The sequence below is a fragment of the Pipistrellus kuhlii genome, unplaced genomic scaffold, assembly GCF_014108245.1.
Source record: "Pipistrellus kuhlii isolate mPipKuh1 unplaced genomic scaffold, mPipKuh1.p scaffold_m20_p_12, whole genome shotgun sequence".
Classification (NCBI taxonomy): domain Eukaryota; kingdom Metazoa; phylum Chordata; class Mammalia; order Chiroptera; family Vespertilionidae; genus Pipistrellus; species Pipistrellus kuhlii.
The window spans coordinates 15277079-15296645 of NW_023425427.1; the positions used below are offsets into that span (position 1 = coordinate 15277079).

The 19567-nt window shown below is 48.9% G+C and overlaps 1 protein-coding gene across 1 annotated transcript; it reads right to left on the reverse strand.

The window, feature by feature from the left end:
* Positions 1 to 291: 291 nt before the first annotated feature.
* FOXE1 (forkhead box E1) lies at positions 292 to 3386 on the reverse strand. The gene has a single exon (XM_036433253.2). The coding sequence runs from the start codon at positions 2408 to 2410 to the stop codon at positions 1250 to 1252; it is 1161 nt and encodes a 386-aa protein (XP_036289146.1). The 5' UTR covers positions 2411 to 3386; the 3' UTR covers positions 292 to 1249.
* Positions 3387 to 19567: the final 16181 nt, after the last annotated feature.

Consider the following 19567-nt stretch of genomic DNA (forward strand, 5'->3'; position numbering starts at 1 on the left):
AGAATAGAAACTTACAAGATTTCTCAAGAGAAAGGTGGGAAAGTTGTTGGATTTCTGCTTTTAGTTAGCTTGCTTCTCAAAACAAACGGATACAAAACAAAAATTTAAAAAAAAATCTAGTTTCTTTCTAAAGTTTACTTCACCAACCACCTCAATTAATTTTTCACTTTCCTTTTTGCATGGGGAGAGGGTGGCAGAGGGTGCCAGGGATGGGAACAGCCAACCCCATAAACTGAAAGCGTCACTAATGGGCTCCCCTGAGTCCTTGTCACCCCTTTGAACTTGAGTTCATCCACTGGGTCCAGGGCTGCTTGATGAAAAGGAAGAGTGGAGCATGGACAAATGTATTTCTCCCTGCTTCACTGGAAAACTACATTTAGGACCCAGATGAAACAGCTGCCAAATGATCAGCACATCATGCTCAAAAGATTCAAGAAATTAAGATATAATGACGGCCTGGAGCGAATCCAGAGACTTTAGATTAGATGCTTGCCATGAGCTCTGTTCTAATTCCCTGCAATAGGGCTAGTTTAGGCCCTGGGTGGCCCATGAATGCTGCCAAACATACAGGCCAGCATCCACGGGTGCTAGGCCCTTAAAGATCATGGGAATGCCGCAGCCCTCTTGTGTAACAGCTGGGAGACTGGGGTGTGGGTGATGGTACTGGGTCACACTGTGGAGCTGAGGCACAGTCCAGACTCCGCCATAGCTGCTATTCTCAAAGGCAGGGCAAACCAGCGGCAGGCCAGGCAAAGCAGAGCGATTTCCCTAGTTGCAAAACAAAAGAAAACAACAAAACTACTTCTTTTTGCAAACTTGTCTTCCTCACCTTAAAAGTAAGGCGCTATTGGAGCCTTTTTATTGCAGTAACATAGTTTTCAGGCACAAGAGGCGGAACCCGTGTAAAAAGGCCCGTGTTTCCCCGCCGCACGGGGAAGAGTGAAGTCATGTGATTCGGATCCTAGAGTCTGGTGTGGACACACTACGCCCCGTGAAAGGCATGTCTTTGGGAGCGTCACCCGATGGGGGGGTCCTTTGTCCCAGTCCGCGAGCTGAGCCGCCTCTCCCAGCGTCCTCCTCCCATGTACACGGCTAACCCGGTGTGTACGCGAGGGAGGCTGACTCTCCTGTCCGCGCCTCTTCTCCGGAGCCCTCACTTGGGCCCTCTCTCCGGTCCTGTCCTCAGTCTTGGGGATACTCTGTGTAAACAGCCAGGGCATCTATGAATTTTTCCCACCGTCTGCTCGGCTCACATGGCGGACACGAAACGATCCACCCCGCCAGGGTAGGCGGCCATGGGGCGAGCGTGGTAGGCACCTGCACCGCCCCCTCCGAGCTGCCCGCCGGGGTTGTAGCAGGGTCCCAGCGCCCCGAACGGACCGGGCGACGTGCGCCCGTAGAAGTCCACGGCGGCCTCCACGCCGCCGCCGACGCCGCCGCCGCCCGCGGGGGGCGAGGCCGGCCCCGCCAGCCGGCCCGCCGCCGCGAAGAGGGAGCCGCTGGCCCCCTGCGGGTACGCGCCGTCCGGGCCCGCGTAGGCGGCCGCGTAGGCGGCGGGGTTGACGGGCCGGGCGCCCGCGCAGCCCGCCGCGGGCTGGTAGCCGGTGGCGGCGGCGGCAGAGGCGGCGCTGGCCGCCGCGAAGGCGCAGGAGCCCGCGGGGCCCGACGGCGGCGGCGGCGGCGCGGGGCCCAGTTCGGGGCTGAGCGGCCGCTCGGGCACCAGCCCGAAGACGCGGCACGGGCCCGGCGACGCAGCCGGGTAGTAGACCGGGGGCGGCGCGCCGAGCGACGGCGGCGCATAGCCCGCATAGACGGCGCCGGGGTACGGCGGGCGAGCGGCGGGCACGGCGCCCGGGAAGATGGCGGCGGCGGCGGCGGCGGCGGCAGCAGCGGCGGCGGCGGCGGCGGCGTCGTGCATGTAGGCCGGGTAGGTGGACAGGTCCGAGCGCTTGAAGCGCTTGCGGCGGCGCAGGAAGCTGCCGCTCTCGAACATGTCCTCGGCGTTGGGGTCGAGCGCCCAGTAGTTGCCCTTGCCCGGGCGGCCGGCCTCGCGCGGGATCTTGAGGAAGCAGTCGTTGAGCGTGAGGTTGTGGCGGATGCTGTTCTGCCACTTCTTGGGGTTGTCGCGGTAGAAGGGGAAGCGCTCGGTGATGAACTTGTAGATGCCGCCGAGCGTGAGGCGGCGCTCGGGCGCGTGCGCGATGGCCATGGCGATGAGCGCGATGTAGCTGTAGGGCGGCTTCCCGCGCTGCAGGGGGCGCTTCCGCCGCCGCCCGCCCGCGCCGCGACCCGCCGCCTCCGCCGCCGGGACCCCGGCGCCCTCCTCACCGCGCTCCTCCTTCACGGCGGCCAGCGCCTCCGGCTGCGGCGGCGGCGGCGGCTGCGGCGGCGGCCCGCTCTCGGCTGTCATGGTGCAGCCGTCGCGTCCCCGCCGCGCGCTTCCGTCGAGGGTCGGGGCGGGTCCGGGTCCGAGAGCCGCAGGCCGGGCGCGCAGGTCCGGGGAAGGACGCGGGGCTCCTCGGAGAGCTCCCCAGGTCCTCGCGGCCCTCGCGGCCGGGCGGGCTCCGGAGCACGGCTGCCCTCCCCGGCGGGAGCGCGCTGCAGGCTCGGCTCCCGCGGCGCTCGGGCTGCCTCGGCGGGGACGGAGCTGCGGCGGCGTGTCCCGCCCCCGGACGGCGCTGCTCGTGTTCGGTAGCTCGAGGCCAGGCGCCGGCAGTGGCGTTGGGACCCGGACGAGGCCCCGTCGCGGGCTGAGCGGTCCTTTGGCGCCGGTGCCAACAGGCAGTGTCAACGGGTCTGGCAGCAGCGGTCCTGGGGCCGAGGCGCCTGCCCCAAGGCTGGGCTCCCGCTGATCAGAGGATAACCGTCGAGGTCGTGAAGGCCAGACGGGCAACCAGCAAGGGCGTGTGCGCTCTGATGGGGTCTCTAGGCTGCGGATGCGAAGCGGGCGGGGAGGCGAGGCGCGGGCCTCGAGGTCCTGGCGCGGGGCAGGCGGGGCGACCGGCTGGCCACTCTCTCTCCGCAGCCTTGGCCTCCGCCGACCCCGCCGGAGAGGCTCTCCCCGCTGCACAGCCTCGGACGGCTCCTCCCTCCACCGGCTTCTTCCCCTTAAAGGCGCCAGGAAGCTTAGGGCGGCGCCCGCTCCCCGCCCGCCCCCCGACTGCCCGCCCCCTGCGCCCAGAGGCACCTCTCCAGGTAGGAGCCGCGGTAGTGGAGGCGGGAGCCCCGAACCTCAGAGCGGGGAGGGTGCTGGGCGATCCCCGGCCGGCCGGCCTCCTCTGCGCGCCGCCGACGGGGAGACTCAGGCCAAGGGACTGTTTTGGGGATCTCGGCGCCCGCGCTCAGCGCTCCCGGACATTTCCAGCCTCTGTAGAGCGCTGGGACCCACAGGTGAAAGGAAGGGGCTGCTTTGCTTTTTGTGCACAGGGGGTGAGAACTGGCCAGGACTGGCGCTCGCTTCTTGTTGGGTGGGGGACCAGGAAGGTGACTTTCCAGGTGACTCAAAAAATGATTTGCAAACAAACCCCAGGCAAGACTTGCTTGCCCATTCCCCGTCCAGTCCCTCGTCGTTCAGAGGAGAATTCCTAGACCCGTTAGGGGAGGTGACTTGCCAGAGCCCCGCGGTGATTTTGCAGCGAGGGAAGCCTCACACCCGTGTCTGTTCGGACTGCCCTGCAGACAGCCACTCTTTCTTTGGGGCGAGGGACCCCGCACTGTACGGAGGGTTTGCATCTCTAGATTCCTTCTATTGCCCGATGTTACGGGGATACTAAGGGAAAGGCCGCCCTCGACCTGCAATCTTCTGTCTTAGGGTGACTCGAGACCCCTCTCTGTAGGTGCGGTGGTGAGTGCGCGCAGCTTAGGGATGAAGGCTGGGCTTCCGCCCTCTCGTGGTCAGAGAGGGCTCCAAGGACTCCCAGGACCCAGGGGACCGGGAACCGCCCGCCCCTTCCTCCGCGGAGAGTGAGGGCTGCGAGGGGTGATGGCGGCGGGGTGCTCCGAGTGGGCGCGCCTCCCCGGGAAGGGGCGGGCTGCTGGGACCCTTTTGCTTTGCGGGTGTCTGGTTTCCAGCTAACACCCCCTCCCGCCCCCAAGGCGAGCCTCAGGCTTCTCTTGAGACTCCCTGCGGCGGCAGCCCCGCCGGCCAGGGTTTGCTACCTGGTCTTTCCGGGGGGGAAAAAAAAAAAGACTTTAGGGATGTCCCTTCCTCGAAAGCGGGACCTTAATTTTCTGCTCTGTGAATAGAGGGTGGGAGGGCACGCGCAGAGCTCGGAGTTCTCTTCCATCCTTAGGACTCCGGGCTTTGGAGGCAAATCCAGAGGCTTTTGCCCGGAGGCAGCTTTCTGCGGGGCTGTGGGTGCAGGGTGGAGCGCAGCCTTTGGGAGGGAGTTTTAGTCTTTTAGTGGCGGAGAGCTGGAGCAGGCTCAGCCCCGCCAAGCATTGGGTAACAGTCTTTGGAAGAAAGAGGCAGAGAACCCAGACCCTTGCTTCGCCAGCTCGTGATGTGGAAGCCATTGCACTATTTGCATTAGGACCTTTTGCTGTGGATAGGCGCTAGAACGACTGGAGTGAGGCTTTTCACTCGCCCAGCAAAACTCCCAGGTTCCTTCTTCCAAAGTAACACGGACACGGAAATCCAGGTTTAATCTACTTTGTAAATTTCCCTTTAATTTACAAAGGGAAAATAAAACCTGTTAAAATGTTTTTATTTTATATTAACTGGATTACATCATATCAATCTTACAATACTTGATTTTGTGGTCCCAAGATTCTAGAATAAGATTTCCAAACTTTACATTTTGGGTCACTATCGTAATGTAATTCCATAAATCAAAGAAGCCACATTCTGTAATTCTAAGGTTTCATGACCAGAAGTCTAAAGTCTTTGTAACAATATTCTTGTGATTTTAAGCTTCTGGTCAAAGTATAAAAGCGTATTCCTCATATTTTAAGATCCTGGGACTAAGATTTTTGTGCCTGGAAATCTGATACCACTTCTTGAGATTTTAGATATTTTTGCAGCTCTAAGGTGGTATATATTACTTAATTGAATTTCTGTCTAGGAATGTCTAATTGGAAAATTTAGCTCCTCTTAATCCACAACTTTCTTCTTCCTTACACCTGAAATGCTAGTACTGGATCCACTATTCTTTAACTCAAAGAATCTAATTCTAATAATTCTTGTAATATTCATGACCATTGACTTTGGTCGGTCATGACTTTTATTTGGTTACATGAGTTTATGATTCTGTACGTTAAGCTCCAATGGCTAAAGTTAGAAACCTTCAAGTGTCATGATTTCTTCATCCTCGGGTTTCTTGTCAGTGGACCCATTATTCTAAAATCCCAATTCCTCTTTCTCACACTTTACTGTGACCTAACAGACCAAGAGTTAGCATCCCACAATTAGAAACCCCAAGATCCTAATATTTTCATAGCAAAAGATCTTAAAGATTCTAGTCCATGAGTGTTTTATTCTAACGATGCATTTAAAATTTCTGTACTTTGAAGAGTCTATGAATTCACGATGTAAAATTTGAATTAAAGGATTTGATGAGTGAACTGTGACAGTTTACCCGTTTGGATCAAAACTATACAAAAAATTCCCTCAGTGTCTGGGCATTTCCTTGCTTTCCTCTGGTCACACCTTCCCCTCTTCTCTGGGGAGGTGCTACTTAATGTTTTGTGGGGGTAACAACCCAATTGAGAACCATTTGAAAGCTATTGTTTAGGTTCCAGTCCCTTGGAAATCAAAATTCCTCCGTCAGCAGGGGTAGGTTGGCATTGGTGGGTGATTTACATCTGCTTTGTGTCTGCCTTCAGTCCTGTGTGTATCCCCAGCACCCTTTGGAAAACCCTGCTGCCTTGAAGGATATTTTAATATACAGTGTGTGTGTGTGTGTGTGTGTGTGTGTGTGTGTGTGTACACGGATGCATTGGGGTGGGTGTGGGTGGGGGAAATGCTGGTGATCTGTAGAAGCCCCTGGCAGCTTTCTCCCTATGACTTCTCTGAAGTGCCCTGAAGGATTTGTAAATTTAAAGGAGGAGATCCAAGGAGTCATGGAAAATCCCTCCCTCTCCCTTGACCCACTCAGGTGCCCTTCATGCAGATTCAGAAGTAACCAGCTCTTCTCCTTTGGAAACCTTGGAAATGTGAGCTGGAAGGACCGAGGCCCCGATTGGCAAGGGGCTGGCTGAAAGCAGTGCAGGGAGGGTTCGGCGCTGAAAGGGAAACTTACAATAGATATCGGTGCTCCTCACCTGCTGGTGGGCAGCCTCTCCCCTTTTCCTGAGTTCTCAGAGCTTCACTTGTGCGTAATGCTCTGGCCTGGGCCACTCGCCTTACTTACCCTTACCTCACCACCGGTGGCCACGGAACCTCCTGGCCCCTTTGCTTGCAAATAAGGTCCAAGAATCTCGATGCAGTGGCAGCACAGTGACTGGGTTACTCTGGGACAGTCCCTCAGGGTCACAGCTGTATGGCCTCAGCGAGCGTCAGAGCAGTACCCTGCCATGAAGGGGGCCCCTGGTCACAGCAGAGCTGCTGCCCCAAGACAACGAGGATCGGATCGCAGCAGCAGCACCGCGGGAAGAGAGCTCTGATTCCAGCTAGTTCGTTATGGGTCCGGAGGCCTTGAGCCATCTGCTGCCCTTCTTAAGCCTCAGTTTACCATCTGTTAAGTGGGGGGATTCACAACCTGTCCTCCCTCTTCCAGGGAGTTCAGAGGATGAAGTGGGGCACATCGCTGACCTGAGATCGTTTTCTTCGTCGTTTACATTGTTTTCAGGGCGAAATTAGATGTGAGAAAAGACACGCTGGGGGAAATTCAAGCCGTACCCACGCATGGGCAGAGAGGAGATGCAGCTAACTGGAAGAAGCAGCACTTGATTAAAGTAAAATGTTTTCTGCGGCCTGGGGGTGGGGGTGGAGGTGCTTAGCTTCAAGTGCTTTCTCGCCTTTGGTTTCCTTAAATACTGCGAAGAGAGAATGATCATCTCTTGGGATCGGACAGAGGGACTGAGGCCCAGAGAGGGGAGCCTTCTGCTCCCCACAACCAGCCTCTGGGTTCACCTGGAAGCAACTCGAGTTTTTCTTCACTCCCAATGCCTGCGAGTCCTACTAGCAGGGAGCGGAGCGGGGAGCAGGAGCTCAATGGCTGCAGTGAAAAGGGCAACCAGAGAGCTTGAACTTGTCCGATGGCGCTCAGAGAGTCTGGGACCCCAGCGCAGCTTGAGCTGAGGTTGGAGGCCGGGACCTTGCCCCCTCTCCCAGGAGACTCCTCCACGTTACACCATCTCAGGCGCTCGGAGGACCGCGGAGCAGAAGGCAGGACCTCAGTCTGCTCAGACCGAGCCTGGCCGCGGGATGGGAGAGAGCTCGGCGGAGTTGGTGATGGCTGTTGCCGATGGCCAGGGCGGGTGGAGGTGGCGATGGGCAGGCACAAGTCCCTTAAGTTCCGGGACCGAGGGTGCAAAAGCAGCCCCCTGGATTCGTCGAGCGTCCGGGTTTTTTGAGTGTGCTGACCTCTTTGCAGATCTCTGGGACTCAGAGAAGACTAGAATTTGCACGGAAGATTGTGGATGTTCATTTTGGGCGATAGAGTTCAGGGTTTGTAGGCTATCTCAAAAGGGCCCCATCAGATTCCAGTTCAACCGCCAGAGACAGGAACACAGGTCTGCGAGGACCCCTGCCTCTGATTGGGATCTTTGACTCCTCCAGCCTGTACTGCAGCCATCAGAGCAGCTCCCCCTGCAACGCAGTCTGGGTTCGGGGTGCGGGCGGGAAGGAGATGAGTTCCTGAGAGCTTGCCGGGTGCCTCAGGCATTCCCCACCCAACGAGACTCCTGCTGGGCGGGCTGCTGGCTTAGCCCCCCAGGGTGTTAGGTCCGGGAGTCAGAAGACGCTGCACTCAGCTCTTTTCTGGCCCCTTTCCTTCGTGTTTTTTTTTTTGTCGGGGTAAAAGGGAGGCAGTCTCCCTCTGTCTCAAGGCTGCGTGTTTCTCTGGAGCTCACTGCTGGTCTTTGGCCTCAGTGTGGGAATCGGCTTGTGCATATCCTCCTTTTTTGTGCACTTCTCCCCAGTCACTGCTGCAGAGAGCCTGAGGTGTGAAGGGAGCCGGCTCCGAAATCCAGCCAAGACCCAGCTGCCAGATCAGCTTCTTCCCTCCTGGAGGCTGGACAGTGGCTAGGCGGGGACAAACACGTCCCCCGGAGGACACCGGAGCAGGTGGGAGTCAGGATCCTTGGGCCTTCCTGCCCCAGGGCCTCTTGGAGCCTCCACTCCCTCTGCTCCTTGGAGCCTGGCCCCAGCACGTTTGGGTTTTGGCACTTGTCACACATTTTATGGTATGATGATTTGGTTATGTGACTGATTCTTCTTTGGGAGCTCCTCAGTGGCAGGAAGTATGGTTCCATGTGACTGGGCACCTGAGTCATTGGCATAGGGCTTGGCCCAAGGCACATCATGTCCCTGCTGTGAGAGCAGGTTGTGTAGAGTCTTGGATCAGTTTCTTTGCCTGCTTCTTTTTAGCCATATGATCTTTGGCCACTTATCCATTCTGGGCCTCAACTTTTCAATCTATACAATGGGGATAATATAATGATGTGGTAAGAGTTGTGAAGATTACCAATATTAACTGCAAACACATAAAATCTCTTTTATGTGCGGACACTCTTTTAAGCACTTTACATACATTAAATACACTAACATTATCAGGAGATCTGGGGGAAAGTCTCTAGTCTGTCACTAACTGGGCATTGGGGGTTCATCCTGGAGAATAGGGAGCGCACTGCATCTGGAAGGCATGATGACTGGATAGGCCATCTAGGCAGGAGGGTAACTGCAAAAGAGCCCAGAAGCAGATGTCTTACAGGTAATAAGGAGGGCATGAGGGAAGGTTCCGACTCAGACAATATCTTTTGTCCAAGATTCAGGTTCAGAGGCCTCTGGGATGATGCTGGGGCCATCTTAGAGGGGCAGTTTGGCCAACTTGGTCCTTCTGGACTGGGGTCTAAAGGTCTCACAGGGGCAGCCTAGCTCCCTAGTGTCCTTGAAATGTAGGGCCTGAGGCTGCATGCAGCCCTGGTTTTTTGCTCAGGCAGATCTGGTCCAACCTTTTGGCAGGAGCTTTGGGGAAGCTTCAGCACTGGGCTGGGCATAGTCAGGGGCATAGTCCATGTGCTACCACCCAGTAGGGTAAGACTCCAGCATCCACAGGGAAGGTCAGGGAATCTAGACTTGCCTCCTGATATGGGTTTGGACATGCTCCAGAGTAGGGAAGAGGTGAGAGACTGGGGGTCCTTTAGGGAGCCCCACCCTTGGTGGGTGGTGTATGTGGCTCCTCTGTCTTCCCTGAGCCCTAGCCAGGCCAAACTGGACCAGATGGTGGGACCAAATGGACTGCTGGGACTTGGCTCTAAGTCAATAAAATAACCATAGTGAAACCTCTACCTTTTCATGATAGCTGGTAATTTTCAATGTCTTTGATATTGGTGATGCTGCTATGAATGTGTTTGTATAAAGAGCTTTTGATTCATTTAGAAATATTCTTAAGACAAAGTCCTAAAAATGAGATTTATGGGTCTTGGAATATTTTGATGGTTCTTTTTTAATATATTTTATTGATTTTTTTTTTTTACAGAGAGGAAGAGACAGGGATAGAGAGCTAGAAACATCGATGAGAGAGGAACATCGACCAGCTGCCTCCTGCACACCCCCCCACTGGGGATGTGCCCGCAACCAATGTACATGCCCTTCACTGGAATCGAACCTGGGACCTTTTAGTCCGCAGGCTGACACTCTATCCACTGAGCCAAACCGGTTTCAGCTTGATGGTTCTTAATATAGTGCTGTCAAATTGTCTCCAAGAACATCTTGCAATGGTTCTATTGCTTCCTTTTTCAAAATTCTAACTTTTTAATAGACCACCAACTATTTCCTATATGTGGTTTGTGGAACTGCCTCTGATTGTTAGAGCATTTTCTTGCCAGAGATGATTGACATTGGCTTTACCCAATGAATGGGTAAAACAGTCAAAGTGTAGGTCAGCAGCTCCACCTCTTCCTCCAGGTTCACTTTGTTGACCACCTAGTACTCCTACCTTTGAAATTGGTTTCTGTCATAGAAAAAACAAAACTAAAACTAAACAGACTAACAGTGATGGAAGAATTTCACCAAGAGAAGAAAAGAGTGTGTCCCTTTACCCCAACCCCTACCACTGTTCAGCATTTTATCAATGATTTAGAAGAAGACACAGAAGGCAAGCTGATTGGGCTTGTGGCTGACCACACTGAGGTGCTGACGCTGGTAGCTGACAGTTACAAGAATTGGAACAATCATCAGGTTGGGAGACTGAGCCAAAACCAACAAAAGTCATTTTAAAAAGTGTTATGAAAACATTATAACATTTCAGGTGATAAAACAGGAAGAAAAAAGTCACTCACATGCCAATTACCTATCATTCATCTACTAGGTTTTTCTATGTTTTATGTTGTTTTCCTCCTTTGTGTTCTTACACACACACACACACACACACACACACACACACACACACGTTTACATAGGCGTAACCATGGTATATGCACAATTCTGTAATCTTTGAACATAGTGCATTTGGTTTGTTTTGTAAACATAACTACATGTTGCCCTTTACTTCCCATTTTTCGTCTGTAATTGTGAATGAAAAGGTCTAATGTTGATTTAACCCTTTCACAATTGCTGTGCAATTAAGTAATTTATAGTATCTTTGATATAGTTGATGCTGCTATGAATGTGTTTGTATAAAGAGCTTTTTATTTATTTGGAAATATCCTTAAGACATATTCTAAAGAGTGAGATTTATGGGGCCAGAAACATTTTTAGTTCTTAATATAGTGTTGCCAAATAGACTCCAAGAACATCTTGCAACCTACCACAATCAAGATAATTAACTTCAATTGCCCTAAAAGTTTCCTCATTCCCCTGGGATTGATCCAGTCCCCCTATTCCCGTTATCCGAAGGCAATCACTGATCTACTTATATCACAATAGACTAGTTTGCATTTTATAGAATTTTACAAAATGGAATAACACAGTGTATTCTTTTTCTCCATTCCTTTCACTGAGCACAATTATCTTTATTCTCATCCATGTTGTGATCTCAGTAGTCCCTGAGGAGTCTCAGGAGTAGTGGGGGCACCAGCATCAGGAGCCTCCTTTGAGTTGCAGGCATTGGTGGATGGGAGGTTCTAGAGCACATGTGTCAAACACAAGGCCCGCGGGCCAAATCCGTCCCGCCAGGCCTTGCAATGTGGCCCGCACCGCGCTGTCATCACTGCACTCCGCTGCGTTTCCATCACAATGACAGTTTATGACTGTTCAGTAAACCATTCGGCCCGCGATTTAGGCTGGATTTTAGATTTTGGCCCCTTCTCTGATTGAGTTCGACACCCCTATTCTAGAGATAGAACCTGGAGATAGGCCTCCTCTAGAGCCTTGGGTTCCTGTGCAAACCCCAGGCCTGGGGCTCACGGTGGGTCTGAAGGGGTCAATCAGGTGAGCATTGTGGATTCTTCTGACAAGTCTTGTGGATGGTGGTGATCAGGAATATGAACAGGAAGGCTGGGGGGCTGGGGGAATCGCTACCTGACACCCAGCAGCACTGGGGCTCTTCCCACCGCTGAGTAGAATCCACCAGCCCTCAGGTTGAGGTGTGTTCAGTCTTTTAAATTTTGCCCTTTTTAGTGAGTGTACAGTGGCATCTCATTGTAGCTTTAATTTGTATTTCCCTCATGACTAATAATATAATTATTATCTATTGCTATGTAACAAATTATCCCAAAATTAGTGGCTTAAAACAACAAACATTTATTATCTCACAGTGTCAATGGGTCAGGAATTTGGGTGTGGCTTAGCTGGGTATAGCTAGCAGAATTGACCGGTCTTTAAGTTAGAGCTTAAAGTTGCTTTGGAGTAGTGCTGAAACAGGAAAATGGAAAAGAAGAAATGTAAGAGCAAAGGGTCGGAAAAGTGGACAGAAGAAAAATCAAATTAAGGGACTTTAGAGAATTATTTTTCAGAACAATATAGTAGTCTTTAAATCAATTGTCAGGCTGCTGAATGGAGGAGTTTAAAATTTTTTGATGATGCTGGGAAACGGAACATTTGTTGAGCAATGAATAGGAGCTACACATGTCTATTGATTTAATCAACCCCCATAAAAGCCCCATTTTACAAATGTAGAAATTAAGATCTGAAAAGTTAAGTAAAACTTGGCCAAGGCCATAAACTTGAGATGGATTTGAATCCCTTCTGTTTCCTGTGAAAGCTCATGGTATTTCTTAGCAATAACCTAGTACATTAATGCAGCATTATACTTCCAGCTCTGCCTTACAGTGTCTTTGCCTCCAAGACCCATAAGAACTTTTTGAGTGAGTTGTAATGGGCAGTAAGAAGCATAGATCCCCTCATCAGTCAGGGCTCAAGATGTGGCAGTCTGAGTTCTCCTTGCAGATTGGGGTATGTTACAAAACCTCTCCTTTCTGCAAGTCTAACGGGCTTTAGCAGCCAGGAGGTCTTTGCCTGGCTATCTCCATGAATGGAAGAGTCACTGGTGGCCCCGCCAATGATGTCCTCTTTCCAGTCAGCACCCCCACAACACCCTTAAACACGGTACATCTTGGGTGTGAAAATGCTTCAAGTGTTAGCTCCAAGTCATGATTGGGTTTGAGAGGGTCCAGTCTCCTTTCCAACCTCAGTTTTTTCAACTATCAAATTGAGGGGGAAGAGTTAGTTGGATATATTACCCCATGGAAGAGAAGACTGCAAAATATGCTCTAGTCCATCTGAGCACTAGTCATGGTCTGTTAAGTCTCCTACAGGTCTTGCATATATACTTATGACTACTTCCCAAATATGTCTCAAGTGCCATAAATAAAATGCAAATTCATTTAAATATGTTAGTGCAGTTTTGGTTAGTTTTTAGACTTGAAATTTACTAAAAATTATATCTACATGTATGTGTGCCTGTTTGAGAACTGTGCAATTTATAGCTGATAAAAACATATCTTCACATTCAAAATGATTGAGAAGCACTAAGAGATTCCCCATGGTCTCTCTAGCCAGATGGAGTAATAGTAAACAGATTTAAGAACCAGTGTAAAATTACAGTTATACAAGATTAATTAATAAATTGTAGAGATCTGCTGTAGGACGTAGTGCTTATAGTTAACAATATGGTGTTGTGCACTTAAAAATGTGTTAAGAAGGTAGATCTCATGTTAAATGTTCTTAACACACATGAAAAAGGACACCATGGATCTTTTGGAGATGATGGATATGTTTGTTAACTTGACTATAGCGATAGTATAACTGGTATATGCAAATGTGTAATTCATCAAAATGTGTACTTTAAATATGTGCAGATTTTGGTTCTATTATGCTCCAATCAAGCAGTCAAAAAACAACAACACCTAATAAGTCAGAGTTATTGACCAATCAAAGTGTATGTGCTGGACCAGGAGCCCAATCAGAATGGAAGTTTGCTAAGACAGCATTCTTTATCCCTGATGCTTGAGGCTTTAACCTTTAGTTGGAGAATCTTGGGGTGTTCCAGGGAATCCCAGGGGAAGGGCTGAAACAAACAGGAAAGGCCGAGGATCTCAGGGGAAGGGGACATGGGTAGGATTGAGAGGAGACCAGATAAAACCTCCTTTGGGGGTGAGTGGTTTTGAGAACAGTGGAAAAGTGTGGCGATGAAGCTCAGTGATGCTGACCTAACACCAGCAAATAGCTAAGCATCCTCGTCTATCTGTCTCATTCAGTTTTCACAAGCACCTCATTTTGCAGATAGGGATGTAGAGGCTCCAAGAAGGGGAGGAATACAAATACAACCAGGGTCACAGAGCCCTAAAGTGCCAAAGCCACTTTGATTGAAAATAGGGTGTGATTCCAGGGCCTGTAGGTCCTGGGAACTGGCTCCATTTACATAGAAAATGGGTTTGGATGCTGAGGAGACCTGGATTCAAATCTCAGGTCTGCCATTTCCCAGCTGTGTGATTTGGGGCAAGTTACTCTTTTGAAGACTGTCTTCTCACGTACAAAATAAAGACAGCAGGGCCCTTTACCTTACAGAGCTCCTATGAAGGTGAAATGAGTGTCTCCAGGTGGAGCCTGTAGTTAGTGCCTGGCACACAGTGTTCCTCTGCTGCCCTGTCAGTTTCTGAGGTTCACACCTTGATCAGTAATGAGAGGCCAAGCACTCCACTCTGCACCCTGTGCTTCCATGGGAAAGGCCTGGAGGGTTTTCCTCAGTTGAACGAAAATAAGGGTGTTTGTTGGCAAAGGTGAGGTTTGCCTAAGGCCCAGGCCTGAAAGTTGGGGCCTCCTCCCCCAGAGTTCACTCCCTCTCACACCTGGGTGGGGCCTAGTCAAAGCTGCTGAAGGCCCAGCTTGGATGCCCTGAGTTGCTCGCCATGCCTGACTGCATGGGGTGTCAGTTCTGCCTTGTTCCTGCCGCATTCCGGCTTCGTATGTCAGCACCTCATGAAAATCTTCCAGGTTCTGGCTTTGAATAGCCCCCTGGCTGCCTGGGAGTGAAGAGGCTGGCTCTGTTTTGCTTGTCAAATCATCTGCTTTGTCTACAGGTAGGTAAGCTGGGTCCCCCCCACCCCCTTACATAATACCCACCGGGTCATCACTGTCAGGGCCGATGCAGCCCAGCTCAGGTTGAACAAACAGCCGTTTAGACCCACCAGCTGTGGCCGAGGCCATGCAGTGGCAGGAGCTGCTATTCTTTGGGAGCAGTTTGATGACAGGCTCCGAGCAGATGCCTGCCCTCCAGTGGGGAAGGTGCTGAGCTCTGACTTGCCTGTCCCGGCCATGGCAAATCCCCCTTTCTTAGCTGAATCAGACCTTCCAGAGGACTTCCACTTTCACTCCTGAACGCGCTGGGCATGTGGTACAGGGAGTGGGCAAAATGAAATGTGAGGAGAACGCTGATATACCAAGCCCTGAAGGTGTACAGAGAACCAGTGGTCTGCCAGATTTCTTCTTCTGCCTTAACTACTAGGAGACTTGGAACAAATCCAGTACTGGAGGCAATAATAACTCATTTCAATTGCCTGGTAACACCTTGTGCTCCTTTTAATTGGTTCTCTTCTTAGTCTTTAATCAATCTTTTAAAATGCATTTTTTAAATTGTGGTGAAATACACATAAACATAAAACTTACCTATAGAGGGGGTCAATGGGAGAATAAAAGGGGACATCTGTAATACTTTCAACAATAAAGATACATTTAAAAAAATTACCATTAGTGACGTTTAGTACATTGACATGCTCTACAACCATTGCCACTATCTAGTTACACAGTTCATCATCACCAAAGGAAACTGCTTACCCATAACTTGTCATTCCCTGTTCTTTAACTTTTAAGACATCCCAGATTTCCTTGTGAAGTGAGTATGGATTCTAAATAAGTATAATAAAATAATAGTTAACACTAATTCCTTAATATCAAGGGCAACTCAATAGCTTGTTGAAAGTAAAGGTCCAGATTTTCGATTAGCTCATAAATGTATTTTATTTTTACATTTTATTTGGGACTAACATTTTTAAAAATTGTGGTCAAGAACCCTTGAGATTGATTTTGGTTGGTTTGTAAGTCTCATTTTATATATAAATTTTCACTCGACCTTTCATTTTTCCTTCGGAATTCATTTGTTGAAGAAACTGGGTTATTGGCCTTACACCACATTTTTTAATGGTGTAATTTAACATGTTTATCTGTTTTCTGTATTTCCCATATATTGGTGACTAGGGCTGAAAGTTTATATATATTAAGCCTTTTAATTCATGAACATGTTTCATTTATCATGTTTAAATTGATTTTTAGAGAGAGGGAAGGGAGAGGGAGAAATAGAAACATCAATGAGAGAGAAACATCGATGGTCTGCCTACTGCACAGCCTCCACTGGGGATCGAGCCCACAACCCACGCATGGAATTGAACCCAGGACCCTTCAGTCCGCAGGCCGATGCTCTATCCACTGAGCCAAACAAGCTAGGGCCTTATAGCTTTTATTCTAATCTCTTAGGAACACCAAGTAAGTGTTGTGGAAGAGGAGTCTGTAGAGGTAGAAAGAACTTTGATCTTGAAGGATGGTGCTGGAAATTTGCACCAGAATAAACACTTACTTGAGCTAGAACAAGTGGGCAAAGAAAGGGAATGGGAAAAATTCACCATACCCCTTTTTCCAAATATCTCTCTGATTTTCTCTCGCTCTCTTACCTTTTGTGGGGTGATTTCTCATATACCACTTCTTCAGGGAAGCTGTCTCCTTCCTCTGACTGGTGACTGAGTTGTCTGTTTTCTGGGCTAAGACTAGAATCTCCCCGATGCTAGGGATGGGTCTGGGTGGCCACTGTGTCACCAACACTTACTGCAGAGCCTGGCCCCAAAGCAGGTATACAGTAAATGTCTACTAAATGGACAGATAATATAATGAATGAAATGAATGGAGGGCATTTGTTGATTGAACTGAATGAGTATTTGTTTGAACACTAGCAGTCAAATTATGAAAAAAACAACAACAACCAAACAAACAAAAAAAACATTCCCACAGACAGCTAGGGAAATGAAACAAGAATGACAGGCAAAATGGCTTCTAAAAATACCAGAACCTCAGGATCTTATTTTTCACACCTGGGTTGGCCAGCTTTGTTTATTCAGAATTTACTTATTTCCATGTAAATCACATTCCCTGATATCAATCTCACTTTAATTTTATGTCTTTCTGTCTTTTGGTTAAAACAAACAAACAAACAAACAAACAAACACTATGTTTTGTGAGCTCCTGGATCAAACATTCTGCTATTATTAAGATTCTACAGGCCCTGTGCATGAAATTTGTGTACAGGGTGGAGTCCCTCACCCGGCCTGCACCCTCTCTCAATCCGGGACTACTGGCTCCTAACTGCTCACCTACCTGCCTGCCTGATCACCATAACCACGCACCTGCCTGCCTCATTGCCCCTAACCACTCTACCTGCCTGCCTAATCGCCCCTAACTGCTTGCCTGCCTGCCTGCCTGATCAGCCCTAACCACTCTGCCTGATTGCCCATAACCGCCTCTGTCTTGGCCCCTCCCTCCCTGGCTTCATCCGAAAAGACGTCCAGAATGATATCCGAAGGTCGTTTGGCTGTCTGGTCTAAATAGCATATTATGCTTTTATTATTATAGATACTATTTACTAGAGTTTCCTGTCTCAGTGGGTGCATTGAGTGACTGACATCTGATACGTAATTAAATCCTCACTGATCAGTGCTGTTTCCTCCAGTTTGTAGGTGAGGATATAAATCCAGAGACGTTAGTTCATTCCTGGTCACCCCTGTAATAAGCAGTGAGGTTGGGATTTGGTCCTTTTGAACCAGTTCTTGGCTCCCTGACTCACAAAGTGGTCCACAGCAATCACTGGAATAGCTTCTTGAAGCTACTCCGTGAGGAAAGACAGCAGGGATCCCTATTTTTGGCATACATGTGTGGAAGGTGAGAGAGTTGATGGCAAATTTAGGATTTCAGCCCTGTTCACAGACCCCCTGGCTCAGATGGTGCCCATGATGTGACTATGGATGGTTGCTCTCCCTCTCCAAGTCTCAGGGTCCTCATCTGTAGAATGAGAAGAAGAGTTTTCTTTTCCTCGCCTGCACCAAAATGTGTCTTCTCTAACGAGGGGTCCTGCAGTTCAGTTCAGTTCTAACACTGACTCCACAGGTTAAGGGCTCAGTCCACACACATATCAATCTATATCTATATATCTATATCTATATCTATATCTATATCTATATCTATATCTATATCTATCTCTCTATCTCTATATCTATATCTATATCTATATCTATATAATTCCATTTTATTATGAAGGGTATAAATAAACAGCCAAGTGAGGAGATACCTAGGGTTCTGAGTAGAAAGGAATGTCATTCTCCATAGAATTGGAGTTTGCCACCTTCCCAGCACCTTGATGTGTTTACCAACTCAGAAGCTCTCCAAATCCATTTTTTTTTTTTTTTTTAGGGCTTTTCAATGGACATTTCAATACACGTGATTGATTAAATCATTGGCCGTTGGTGATTGAACTTAACCTTTAGCCCATCTCCCCTTCACCTCCTCGCAGGGCAGGCTAAGAAGGTAGTGCTGAAAGTTTCAACCCTCAATTTACAATCCTGTTCTTTCTGGTTACCCCACCCTGGAGCTATTTGCAGCCTGCAAGAGTGACCTGGTTAGTACAAACTCAGGTATGGTTGAAAGGAGCTTGTTCTGAACAACAAAAGACACTCCTATCAACCTCATCACTCAGGAAATTCCAAAGGTTTTAGGTGCTCTGTGCTAGGAACTGGAGACAAAAAATAGATTTTAAAAACTATTTGATAAATATCTCTCCACAGCCTCCCCCCCCCCCCCCCCCCCCCAACCCCGCCGCTACCCCCAGCCCCTGGTAACCACTATTTCTCTCTCCGTTAGTATGAGTTCTACTTTTTTGTTGTTGTTTATATTTTAGCTTCCATGTATAAGTGATATTATGCAATATTTGTCTTTCTGTGTCCAGCTTATTTAATTTAGCACGTTCTTCGGTTTATACATGTTGTAAATAGCAGGATTTTTTTTTTAAGGCTGAATAGTATATTTTTTCATATATATTATATACTTTTCTTTACCCACTCATCTGTGGATGGATCTTCAAGTTGTTTCCCACATCTTGGCTATTGTGAATAATATTGCAATGTATATGGGAGTGGAGATATATCTTTGAGATAGTGTTTTTGTTTCCTTCTCATACATACGCAGAAGTGGGAATGCTGGATCATTTGATGGTTCTATTTAAAAAAATTTTAAGGGACCTCCACACTATTATCCATAATCAACTACCAATTTACAATCCCAGCATCAGTGCACAAGGTTTCCCTTTTCTCCACATCCTCACCAATACATGTTATCTTTTGACTTTAAAAAATATTTTTTATTGATTTCAGAAAATAAGGGAGAGGGATTGAGAGATAGAAACATCAAAGATGAGAGAGAATCATTGATCAGCTCCCTTCTGAATGCCCCACAATGGGGATCAGCCCAGAACCCAGGCATGTGTCCTGACTGGGAATTGAACCGTGACCTCCTGGTTCAACGTTGACACTCCACCACTGAGCCAGGCTGGCTGGGCTCTTTTGACTTTTTGATAATAGTCTTCCTAACAGGTATGAGCTGATATTTCATGTGGGTTTGATTTGCATTTCCCTAATGATTAGTGATGTTGAACATCTTTTCATATGCCTGTTGGCCATTTATATATCTTCTTAGGGAAAATGTCTATTAAGTCCTTTGCCCATTTAAAATTTTGTCTTTTTTTTTTTTTTTTTTTTTTTTTTTTTTTTTTTGCCATTGAGTTGTATGAGTTCTTTATATATTTTGGATGTTAATTCATTTTCAGATATATGATCTGTAAATATTTTCTCCCATTTATTAGATTGCCTTTTCATTTTGTTGATGAGTTTCCTTGCTGTGTAGAAATTTTTTCATTTGACGTAGTCCCACTTA